Source organism: Eretmochelys imbricata, chromosome 5, assembly GCF_965152235.1.
Source record: "Eretmochelys imbricata isolate rEreImb1 chromosome 5, rEreImb1.hap1, whole genome shotgun sequence".
Lineage (NCBI taxonomy): Eukaryota > Metazoa > Chordata > Testudines > Cheloniidae > Eretmochelys > Eretmochelys imbricata.
Genome location: NC_135576.1, coordinates 77724443 through 77737372, shown reverse-complemented (window position 1 = coordinate 77737372; position 12930 = coordinate 77724443). Strand labels below are relative to the sequence as shown.

The 12930-nt window shown below is 40.3% G+C and overlaps 1 protein-coding gene across 1 annotated transcript in view; it reads right to left on the bottom strand.

Moving 5' to 3' along the window:
* The window catches only part of SNCAIP (synuclein alpha interacting protein), a 55314-nt gene extending 47168 nt beyond the window's left edge, over positions 1-8146 (bottom strand). The window contains exon 1 of the mRNA XM_077816357.1: positions 8090-8146. Within this exon, the coding sequence (XP_077672483.1) occupies positions 8090-8146 (57 nt within the window). The remainder of the gene's footprint in view (positions 1-8089) is intronic.
* Positions 8147-12930: the final 4784 nt, after the last annotated feature.

Genomic DNA, 12930 nt, shown 5'->3' with positions numbered 1-12930 from the left:
AATTTTGGCCTATCATTCAAAATTCTCGACTGATACTAAATTCTTTAACTGTTATATTGTATTGTAAGTCTGGATATTAAACACTCTCTCAAAAAGATTAGACTTAACTACCAGAGTTAAGATTATAGTTGCACCATTTTATGAATAAGTTTAAACATTTTAAGTAAGTTTTAAAACATTTTTAAATTCACTACTTCATGGTTTAAAACTGTGCAGTACATTCCTCTTTCAGGACACTTTTCAAGGGTTGCTACTTAAACAGTGACCTAAAACTAGTAAAGCAATACATAGAACGCATCACCATATACAGTGCTTCCATAGTAAAATGAAAAACACTCACTTTTCCCCTCCAGAGACAAGGTTACAAACCCTAGCTCGGGTTGCACCTGAAAATGAGGAAGGTGATCAGATCTTAACTATTCCCTTCAGGGTTTTTGTGTGCCTTACAGACCTCTTACCCACAATTCCACAAATTCACACTCTGTGTCCAGGACACACTGTGGGTGCTGCAGGTCAGGAACAAGATTATGAATTAGCAAAGCAGCCTTACAACATATTTTATTAATTCATTTGTTTATACTGCATTTCTGATACAAATGGCTGCCTAAGCATAACAGATGAATATTTATTGACATTAAAAATGAAAACAAAAAGCTTACACAAAAAACTTTGTCTATACTATGTCAGTGCTCCCAATCTCTTCCTTTAATGAACACAGAATTCACTTTTCTAAACATTAAAACAAAACAAAACACAAAGAATAGCATCCATAACTGTAAAGAAAATAGCAAGACTGGTGGCTTGACTATAAGGAAATAATTTACTTCCCAAGAGCATAAACTATGGGCCAACTTGCTATGATTAACACATTTGCAGCCCTATTCTGATTCTTCATGCTCATGTGTATTGTTTGCACCATCCGATATAGACATACCCTCTGTATTTTATTCTTCACTTTTAACAACAGACAGGAGTTGTTTTTCTATTGGCTTTATAAGTGATACACGTCTTTTGTTTGAATCTGAAAGAGTTTGTAAGTCTTTTAACAGCCTTTTGCCTGTTGTGTCTCTGTAAAAATTAGAGGCTGATAATTAGCTCTGCCAAGAAGTCAGTCAACCAATGTCTGGCTGGGGTGAGCAGCCATTGAGGACAGCCAATTTTATTAATAAAAGACAAAAGGCTTTCAAATTCATCAAGGAGTGCAATAGCTAATCTGTGTAAATAAAAAAAAATTATTACTGTATTTAATTACCTCTTACTGTTACTTAAACTCACATGTAGCGTATTCTTTCAAATCCAGCTCCAATCCACCACTGGCACAATGCAGGCAGACCCCTGTACCCACACACAGCTCTTTGGGAAACAGACTGTCTTCCTGTGTGCTTGTACAATACCTAACACATCGGGGCATTTTGTATTACTGCTGTATTGCAATAGTAAGTAATAATAATAACTTTAACTGCATAACGTGAGAGTGTAGTAAACAGCCTGTATTTTAAAGTACTAAGAAACCATAAAGGGACCACTAGAACAGTATACAACTTACTAACAGGGCTAATTTTATCTGTCCCCATAGGAGTGACTGGGAAAGGGGGAAGGTTAAACTTGTGCATACCGATTTTTAAAGGTATACCTGAGATTAAATGCAATTTACAAGTTTCATAGTGTTCCCACTTTTATTCATTTCCTGCTCTTCTGTTGCCTGTTTCACTTGCTCTTTCATGAGAGTAATAAGTGAAGATGTGCTAGTTGATGACCTAACGTCATTTTGGACAGAATGATATTTCTGTATAATGTAAACAAGAGTCACACTACCCTACTTATATATAAACTACACCCAAATAAATCTGTGATTTGTGGCACTTAAATTATGGTAGTCTAAAAGTCTCAAAAATGAGCATCTTATGGGAGAGAAAGCTGTAGTTTTTATTTACTTAGACACATATGTAAGACTTAAAAAATATTTATTTTGCGTTTAAAACATCTCTAGTATTCCAAAGATAGTCTCTGTGGCCGTTCAGATCTGGACCTGTTGGCCAAGATGACCCACAAGGACCTCAGCTGGAAGAGAAATGTACACTGAGAAATGGATTAAGACCACTACAGCACTTCACATAGGCCACAGAACAGCCATCGGATTGTAACAATTTCCCGTCACTACTTATCTGCTTTGGATCTGAAGAGGAAGTGTAGCAGGAAAGTTGAAAATGGTTAACAAAAGTGCTCTGGAGCTGCTCTCTCCACAACAGCATGAAGGTGAAATCTGAAGTTTCAGAAAGCCGAGAGAGCTTGACAGAGAGCCCTAAACAACCCAGACAAATTAGCCACTGCTGGTCACATGCTCACAGGTAACTAGGGATTAGAGAGGCAGCAGCATAAGTGTTTTGTGGACTGACAAAAGGGAGCGTTTTGTGGACTGACAAAAGGAAGAATTTTGCCCCGTTCCCATCCCTGCACGCTTTCCTTGTGCAAAGCCTGTTTATTCATGCATTTGACCACACAAGAGACGAGCAGAGTAGTAGGAAAGCCAGTACTTCTCAAGTTAATCTTTCCTTTGACATCAACTCCTTCATTCTCCTGCCCGGGGATGGGGATATTTCTTGTTCTATAATCTATGCCATTAGCTCCGACGTTCAGCAGGAGGTCAGAGTACTTCCTAATAGCATGGGCAATCTCAGCTGTATAACAGTGAAACTGGTAGGTAAATCCACCATTCAGTAACATCAGGCAAAATGAGAGAGGCAAGAAGAGGATACATCTATTCTGCTTTATGTTTTTTGTAAAACTGGGCCTAGAAAGAGATTACAGGACATAATTTAACATGGAACAGTCCTAACAAGACAGTTCCCCAGAATAAACTATCCTCTCAAGATTGGATCATTGTCTTGTAATGTCTCAATATCTCCCCCCACCCCCTTGCCTTTAAATAAAAGTCAACATAAAAAATAGGTAAAAATAAAACCCATTTTAAAAGGAAGCTGTATGTGAGTAAAGCATCTGGAGCTTTTTTAAAAGGAACCATCTTCCAAAATGCTAGAAAGAAAATAAAATCCTTTGCAAGAGTTTATAATGTTGTCTGACGAGAGAGCTTGGGCTCTGCACTTCGTATCATAAAGGTGACCTGCAAATCAAATTAATAAATTCCATTTACAACAGAAATATTCCTGTGTCAAAGTGCCCTCATTCGCCAGACATTCAGCATATAAACAACTTTTAATTCATAAAAGAGAAACATTTGTGGCAGAGATATGATTAGGGAGGGAGGAATCAACTGCATTAGTGGTTCCTGTAATAACTGCCAAGTGTTCACCTTAAATGAACAGCTTTTTTGCTTACAATAGTTACAGCTGCAAGTATTTCAAGAACACCTGGACTGAGACATTTCTTACCTGATCATTTTCTTCCCCTTAGCAGCTTCTCTCAGATTCGCAAAAAGAAAAGGAGTACCTGTGGCACCTTAGAGACTAACCAATTTATCTGAGCATAAGCTTTCGTGAGCTACGGCTCACTTCATCGGATGTTGCATCCGATGAAGTGAGCCATAGCTCACGAAAGCTTATGCTCAAATAAATTGGTTAGTCTCTAAGGTGCCACAGGTACTCCTTTTCTTTTTGCGAATACAGACTAACACGGCTGCTACTCTGAAATCTCTCAGATTCATTACTTATGCACTAATTCTCCTCCCCCCACCCATATGGAAATTGGAAGTAGTCCAGTGAGTTGCTGGATACTCCAGGACTAAGCTCCGCCCTTCAGCTCAAGCCACCAGAAGAGTTATTCCACAACTGTAGAAAAATTTCAGCAACCAGTTATTAGCATTAAGAAAAGCTCATATGAAATGTACTAAATTAACCTTAAGACAATATATAATATCTAAGGGCCTGTCTACACAATTAGACTGTGGAAAACTGGGCTATGAACTTAGACTGTGACAGGCTAGTGCAGGGTAACTGTCCCTGTGGATCCTGCTGCCATGGGTTAACAATTCGTTAGAGTGCTTTGAGCTAATTCCAGTCCAAAGTCGTCTAGATCAAAGTGTGCTCATGAACTGTTAATGTGCACCAGCAAGGTCTACATGGACAATTAGACTGCAGTAGTCTAGTGCAGGGTAGATTCAGACCACAGCTTGCACAGACTAATTGTTAGTGTAGACAAGCCCACAGTCTCCTTTTAGAGAAAAGCTTCAACTTCTATTCTGGTCATTTATCAGGCTCCGGGGGTGGGCTGAATTTGGAGAAAAGCTACTAACAGAAAGAAAATTATCAGCTAAGAAATTTCTCATTCATTTGCAAAGCTTCTCTCCTCACTCATTACTCATAGGAAGAAGCAAGCAGTGAATCTCAGAAAGAGGGAAAGATAAGCAGAATTTAATAATTATAGTCGAGTAATAGTAGGAATGGAAGCTCCCCTTTATAAAGCAACAGCTTTATAAAAGAACAAGTTATGTGGGAACCAACCCAGTAGCTTCTTCCTACCAAAGGATGTCTCTTCAGAGGAAAAGAAGCTTATTTTATAAACCCTCCTTAGATGAGGCCCATACACTTTCCCCCTTTAGTTTCCCCACATACCTAGCATGCCGATTGGTGCAGAATTTTTATATCTTGCCTGCAGCAACTTTGAGGCAATAAGGCCTTTGCATTTCAGATGGAATGAGATGAATAGGGTACAATTGGCGTATATATACCATATACTTGAGATGTGTGTTTGGAGCGGTAGGAATGCCCACATATGCCACAACCTTTCAAGGATTACAACAAAATAATAGGAGGACTATTTTCCAGGAACTGTGGAAAGAGGAACTTACCTTGAACAGAAACAGTTTCTGAAGCTACAAGAATAAACTTTTGCACATGGCAACAGCACTGTGTTTTTTGTATAGATATAGGAACTAATTCCAAAACTTGCCTTTCAGAGGTAATGACAACTAGAAAGGCCAGCCACAGGCTTGTCTAGTTTGTCATTGTGATTAAACATGGCACCTCACAGTCAAATAGAGGATTCCATGTGCCTGGCTGCAAAATGCTGCTAAGACCGCTACCCACATTTCTAAGGGGCTTGGCTGTAGGGCTCCAAACAAATCTCCCGGAGAAACTCTAGCATAGCTAAGAGCACCAAACTTTGGGATTATTATAATATTTGTATCACAAGTATCTAGAGGTCAGTGCCCCATTGTGGTTGGCACTACACAAAAGAGGCAGACCCTGCCCCTAAGGAGCTTTCCCATTACACCTGAAATATAAATTTGACCAGATCAATGAATGAAATATCCTGGTCGAATTCTCTCTGACCACCAGACTTGATTAGAGGTTAATGAAGAATCCATGATCAACTTCTTTTCCAACACTCAGGGAGTTAAATGTAGGTTTTCCCAGTCTGAATGAAGGAGTCAGTGCATCAAGTACACGGTTCTACATCCTCTGAAGAAACTTCTGCAGGTACATTTTAAGCAACCCTAGCCACTGGAGATAATTGGCTACTGATGGCCCCTCAAGAAATGAATGATGTAATGAAGTTTTGGATATTTGCAAATCTTTGTCATTATGGTAACATTATAGACAGAGCCATTATTTATTTTGATCTCTGCGAGAGCAATTCTCTACATTGGGATCAAAAGCTCTTCCTGATTTTGAAGAACAGGTAGCTATGAATCCTTTCCAGCTGCTCTCCAGTTATGAATGATTCTGTTTCTCTGTACAAGGTACTGATTGGCATGTTGTCTATGTATGGGTATAAATGTGTAATGTGCGACCTGTGCCTTCTGTGACTACTGCCTGCCACTTCAGACTCCGGGTGCAAAGGGTTGTTCAGAAGAAAGAGTCTTCAGGAATTATAAGCACTCGTACACAAATGCTCTTGTGTCTTTGTCATGCTGAGACGTAGGTATAAGCCCAATCCCAATTACCGTATAAACCTTCTGACTTGGGTTAGCAAACCCTGAGGACCCAGGTCCTATGAGCTGCCTAGCGGTGGGGTAGGGTGGGGTGGGCTGAGCCCAAGTCCCAGTGGGACTTGGGTCCAAATCCTGTCATTTTGCAGCATGGACATAGCTGAAGCCTGGGTCCCCCAGTTCACATCCAGAGATTCCACCAATGCTATCCCACAATCCTTCGGCCCTATATTTTTCAGTCCCTTTACCTCCCTGTAATCCCATTACGATATGGCTTCATGAGGAGTGGAATCCTCGAGTGCCTCTGATCTGGTCACTGACTGTCTGAAGAGAATGTAAGGGTTTGGAGCCAGCATGCAGAGTGAGGGAGAGGTGAAGAGAGAGCCCCTTTCCATGGCACAGCAAAAGTTTATGGCTAATGATCATATGGTACAATTTATGGCACAATTCCCATTACTGAAATCTGAGTCCCTTTCCCTAGCAGAGCAAGGGACTTCGGGCTGAAAGCCAGACAGGCATAGTTCCCATTAGGCTGCATCCTGAGCAGGGCTCCACAGGAGGAACAGGCTTCTCTGCATGTCCAGACATGCAGCAGGGCGGGGATGGGGCCATGAACACAATACAGAGCACTATAAGAGCTTCTATATAGAAAAGCCCCAGTAAACAATCCCTCTGCAGAAGGCGGCAAAGAATAAGGGGTATTGCGATGCACCTGGTCACAAGTATAAACCCTGATTTTCACCCCACTTGTTCATTAAAAATATTAATTACTGCCTTGTGAAGGACACAATTGCTTTATCCTTTTTGGGTCTCTGGGGTTTTCAGGACTTATCCCTGAATATCATGAAAATTCCCTGAATCACAGTGGGAGCTGTGTAGGATCCTGGCTTCTTTCCCCAAGGAACAAAGGGCGCACTTCAGTATCCACAGGGTCGGGGGGGGGGGGTTACTCTGGATCCTTTCTAGGGGTTTTTTCCCCCTGTCCAGCCCAAGTCTTTTGCAGTTAGCTTCCTCCTCATTCTTAGACTTTCTCCCTGAAAAACTAAAGAAGCCCCTGATTGGAGTTGTCTCCCCTCTGGGCAAGGTGGAGACCAGACATGCCAGTCCAACTCTGAGCCCTGTACTCTGGCAGAGCAAGTGTGTTGGCTGGCTGGGAAGAGGCAGGGTATAATTCACCCTCTGTAGCTGTTGTAAGTGCTGCCTCACATAGGGAATACCTCATTAGATTTAAGTCAAGTATTTGCAGGCTAGCTCTGCCATGTCTGAGTAAGGGCAGAGGATCCCAGCAGGGGAGATGCTGCAGTACAGATCCAGGTGGTTGAAGTCACCATGCTGCTATTTACCCAATGCACAGGAGGAGGAAGAGGAAAATTATAAACTACAACTGCATGAAAATGAATACAAATAAAGATTTAAAATCAAAATGTTCAGGAGAAACTGAACCGCCAACTTGGTCCACCTCTGGAGGCAGAAAATCCAGCATCCTGAGCTCAAGGATGGAGCTTAGTCCTGGAGCCTCCAAAAGTAACATTGGACTGCCTCTGAATTCCATACCTAGGTGGGGGGCATTAGCCCATTAGTAACGGATGAGGAGAGAAATTGTGTAACAGAGCCATGCTCTCTTTAGACTCCCTGGAAGTCCTGCTGGCTCTAGCTGTACTATAAGACCTCAAAACATATCAAATTGCAACCTATTAATGAAACTTGCTGAAGTCTGGAGCTGGCCTATGTGGCAGAGTAGCAAGTTACACAAATAAACTCATGATGGGAGAAGGGGATAGCATATGGCACTATTTTCAATTCTTTTAAAACTATTCTTTTGGTGATTGTAGGTAATCACTTGATGGGTATTTCACCCAAAGAGTTAATAAAGGCAGTTCAGCACGAGTAAAATAAATGTATTAAATTGATTTGAAGATCATCTTTACTAATGCAGACAAAGTGCGGGCCCCAAACTCTACTTTCAGCGATTTATGTTTCCCTTGGAAAAAAATCTGATTTTCATTCTAGCACATGGGGACATTGTTAATTTTTTCTGTATACCTGAATTCAGTTCATATATACTTGAAGCAAAATAGGTAGCCTCTGCATGAGGTAAAAGCCTGCTTTGGCCTCTAATGACAATGAGATGTGTGTCTTATGCTAGAAATCGAGCCACTTAAATCCTCTCTCTCTAAACAAACAAAAAATATTTATACTTACAGATATATCATCGCTAAAATCTATTTCATCCAAATCAAGGTATTCAGGGGCTTCCATTATTCTTCTATGCACATTTTGGGTGTGTCAGTACAGCAGTAAAGTCCTATTAAAAATACAGAAAATGAGGTAATATATATTAAAGAATCTAAAACCTTTAAAACATTTTCACATGGTCACCACATTACTGAAAAAGTATTTAAGCTGGACTGGAATTGAAGTACCCTTCCAAATACTTTTCATTGAATTTGTCTGCTCTGGGCAGGTATCATGGGGTTTTTTGTGCATGTGCTTCTGCCCATTTCAGCTAATACAGCAGGACAGCCACCTTGAATGTGAACAGGATGTGACAGACTCCAATCCTGCAACTTGTTGTACACTCACAGACACCCTCTCCCCATGCAGAGCCCCACTGAAGTCAACAAGGCTGTGCATACAGAGTCAGTTGCAGGATCAAATCCTTAAACAGTAACAGCCCACTAGATGCTTGATCCTGCAAGGTGCAGAGCACCCACATCCTCAGTGGGAGAGGCAAAAGACAATATCAAGGAGGTGGATGACTTCCTTTTTGTCACCCAGAGTACCATCGTGATACTCATTCCTTGAAATGGTGACCGTGACAAGAACTGAACTATACCTATAGGCATCTATCCTTGGGGTTCTTTACTAGTTCCTCACAGCGGAAAAAATAGCTTAAGAAAAACTCTGCATGAGCAAAGAAAGAACATAAGATCTGCAAATCTGCATGAATCAGAGATCACACATCCCAAAGGGGTTAGGATTATAAAGTACCCATAATTTTCTTAATTCTAACCAAATCATTTTCCAACTTGTCAAAGGTATACATCCTGACCAAAGACAAGTACAATGCTGAAAAAAGGAAGATATTTAAGTTAGCTGACAAAGAAAGATGATAATGCATTAACAATAACAATTAAGATGTAAAGCACTAAGTGCTAAGCATTATTACGGCAGCAAATTCACTCTGCCAGCACTTGTGTGTGACAAACGAAAAGCTTGAAGCAAAAGCCCCAGTTCATCAATCTGACAATTGGTAAACAATATATTTACAAATAATGGAAATTAAGCTGTGCTGGTCTAAACAGAATCATTGTATGCATCAATAACATTTGGTTAGCAATGTTCCAACAAGTTTAAAAAAAAACCAAAAAACCCTATTCTGCAGGTGTTATATTCATTGGCATACAAAATTGTAGTCGTTAATCTCCTACACACTGACCTCCACAAACTAAAAGTTGATCTTAAAACAGCTGCTCTTGAAACGTTATAAAAAGTAGAAATGAGAAATGTATTCAAAACAGTTTTTAAGCTTGAAAAGCTGAATGTATGATTCTCATCAAATTACTGCAAATACAGGATCATTTAGTATCAGGTTTTCTATGGAAGTTCAAAGGTCGTGTTTTTTTTTTCCCCCTCAAACACACTTAAGGTATTAATATATTTCTCCCTCACAGCAATCTACAGACAGCTGTTTAAAAACATACAAATCTTATGTGTTTTCTCCACTTACGCAAAACAGGTTTTACCTCAACTAAACCTTTGTGTTCAAGGAGCAAAATACAAAATTGGGACAACTTCTGTGACAGACTCTGGAATAAATTCACTTGTGAATTAGCTGGTGGGTCGGGTTACATATAGATGGGACAATGGGAGGGAAATGGGTGTAAAATAATACAAAACAAGCCACATCTTCTTTATATCAGGGAGCAGAAGGTGGCGTATAATAGGAAACTATTGGGCAGAATAATTACACTCATTTTGTTCACTTGATAAAGACCAAATTGATACTCAAAGTGCACTCACATAGTAAGATACCAGTCAGTGTGAGTAAGGGTGACATGATCAGGTCTTCAGAGTTTTCCACCTGTTTGTTCATTAATGAGCACATAAGACTGCAGTATATTTGTTATGGCTGTTACACTGTACATCTGGAGGGAAATTATGGCTTAGTCATGGCAAAATATTTAGTTGTAGATATTTTAGTCAAACTGTATCATTAACAACCAAACTACTCTTGCAAGCATAAAATGAGAAAAATTTCCTGCTCCATTTTGTACATCAATTTGGCATTCACTAAATGTGCCAACTTACATGTGGCCAAATTCTGCAAGGCATCCCTATGCCAGCGACCTGCATTATGGGAAGCTATGCAGGTGCAGAAGCAGGTTCTGCAGAACTACGATGTACCAGACTACACTGGTGGTAGGCAGAACCGGGCAGGAAATGGCAGAACCTTGACTCTGCCCCCCACAACGTGCCCAGTGACACAGTTATAATGGCACATTTGACAGCATACACATCTCTGAGTGCAGACCTAGTGCAGTTCACTCTTTCCACAAAACAAGAGGGGAAGAGGGATGGAGATTATGAGTCCCTGAGCCACAGCCTCCCAGACTGCTCCAAGGGCAGTGCAACAGTGCACTGTCCTTTATTCTGCACCAACTGTTACCTCTGGACATAGGCCATAATGAGGGGTGAAAGGCAGTGTGTGTTAGAGCTAAAACAACTATTAGTGGGGGAGGCTGAGAGAAGAGTGAATGTTACATGAAGTAGGAGTGGCCCACTTTACATTACTTATCTACACCCATTCATCCCATTGACACACACACCATTAGTAACTACAAAAAAAAGAGCATCAAAAACGTCAGTCCACTTCCTCCACACCCACATTTCACTGCCATGCAACTGTGTCGGTACAACTGTGGTTCTATTGATATGCAGCTTCATAACAGGCTCAATGTCATGAAGTCCCCAAGCAGGCTACGGAAGGGCCCAAATTATGGCAGCAGATTCTGCTGTACAAGTGTCCACATCTTTCAAGCATTTTCCTGTACAGTCTATGACATTACTTAAGTATTTGACAGTTGCCACCAACTCAATGTCCTGTCCATGCAGATTCATATTGAGCTGGTTATCATCTGGAGCTGGTGGCTGCTTGATGGTAATGGCCAGGGATTAGTTTCAGCCATATGATAATGAGACCAAAGTGCACTGCTTTTTGCCTGAACAGATTGGTGAATCACAGCAGCTGAGAGCCAAACTGAGCCAATAAGACAATGTCATCAGCATATCCAAAATCTCAAAGAAGAATGGTGTTGAGCTCAGTGCCACCGAACAATGCCTCCTCATGAATATCCATCAACCAATCAATGCCAGTATTGAACAATGATGACAGAACACAGCATTGCCAAATTCCATGTAGATAGGAAAGAATGTGGTGTATTTGACATAGAATGGAAAACTGAGTTTAAATCAATTATAGGTCTTTTCTATCAATGACATTATCTTCCTAGGGATGCTGGGTTGCCTCATCAGATCCCACAAACTCACTCAATGCACTAAATAAAAGGCCTGACAGAAACTTATACAAAGTGTTGTGAATGTCTTATTAAATTCAACTATCTCAGGGGTTCTCAAACTGGGGATCGGCGAGCTGTCAGCCTCCACCTCAAACCCCACTTTGCCTCCAGCATTTATAATGGTGTTAAATATATAAAAAAGTGTTTTTAATTTATAAGGAGGGGTCACAGTCAGAGGCTTGCTATGTGAAAGGAGTCACCAGTACAAAAGTTTGAGAACCACTATCTCCTCAAAAATCTGTCTCAAGGTAAAGATCTGGTCAACAACGGAACAAACCAGGTCTAAAGCTACATTAAGTATCCCAGTCTTTGTCACAAAGTGGATCGCTGATTTGAGACTCTAGACCAGAAATGAAGACTGTCCCTGGGATCACTAACAGCATAATGCCTCTATAGTTGTTACACTCAGCCATATCATCCTTTTTGAACAGATGCAAAGTAACACCAGTCATTGGGGATAATATAAGTGTGCCAGATGATCTGGAAGAGCCTATGCAGCCATGGTACAATAATATTCTCACTGGTCTTCAACAACTTAGGTGAAATGTCACAAACTGAGATTTCAGCTTATGGACTGTGAACTGGATCTCTTCTTGGTTGAAGGAAGGTGGCTCTTCCAGAAGTTCCTGCCCCTCTTAAACTGGAAGAGGGATGTTTTAATTCTTGTTGTCTTCTTCTGTTGGTCCATATTAAGAGTCAGGACAAGATCAGAAATTAGGCTATTTGAAGCCGAATTCAGCAACTACCTCCATGAGCACTGTTAAGATTTCAATGGCCTTCTTAGTATGGACATATTAGGATGGAAGACCAATGAATTCTGAAATGTGTTTACCAAGGAATAGCTCTACCCATCTGGCAATGAAGTGGTGACAAAAAATTCCCAAATCCATCTGCAACTACCTAGAAGACTGTGCCCCATCTGAACCAGACACAGACCTGCCCCGGTGAGGTAACATATGACTAAATATGTAATAAATAAATTACAAGATATAAAATGTAAGAGTCACATAACAGATTGGGTACACACAAACAGGTATAAACAAGTGCCTACGGTTACAATATCCTTATACTGCAGCAAGATGTACTACCAAAAGTGTGTTTTACCAGAGTTTTGCTTCAATTATTAACATTATTCCAGTTTTTCTTTATTTGACTTTTAAAATCCATCCCACTTTGGATTGCAGTGTATCCAAAAAGTTTATTGGAAAGAAGCATTTTACAGTGATGAAAACTATTTGATAATTTTGTTGGCCTTCAGAAATAAATTGATTTCTGTTATTAAGTGTATGGAAAAGCCACAACAGTTTTTGGTATAGCAGACTGATTTGTTTTTATTTGGACAACAGAAAGACAGCAGCTTTACCCTCAATTGTAATTATTCAATTTAAGAAGATAAGAACCAATAGAGTTATGAATAACCTGAAGACAGAACTGTGAGGATCATTGGCATAAAACAACAGGAGT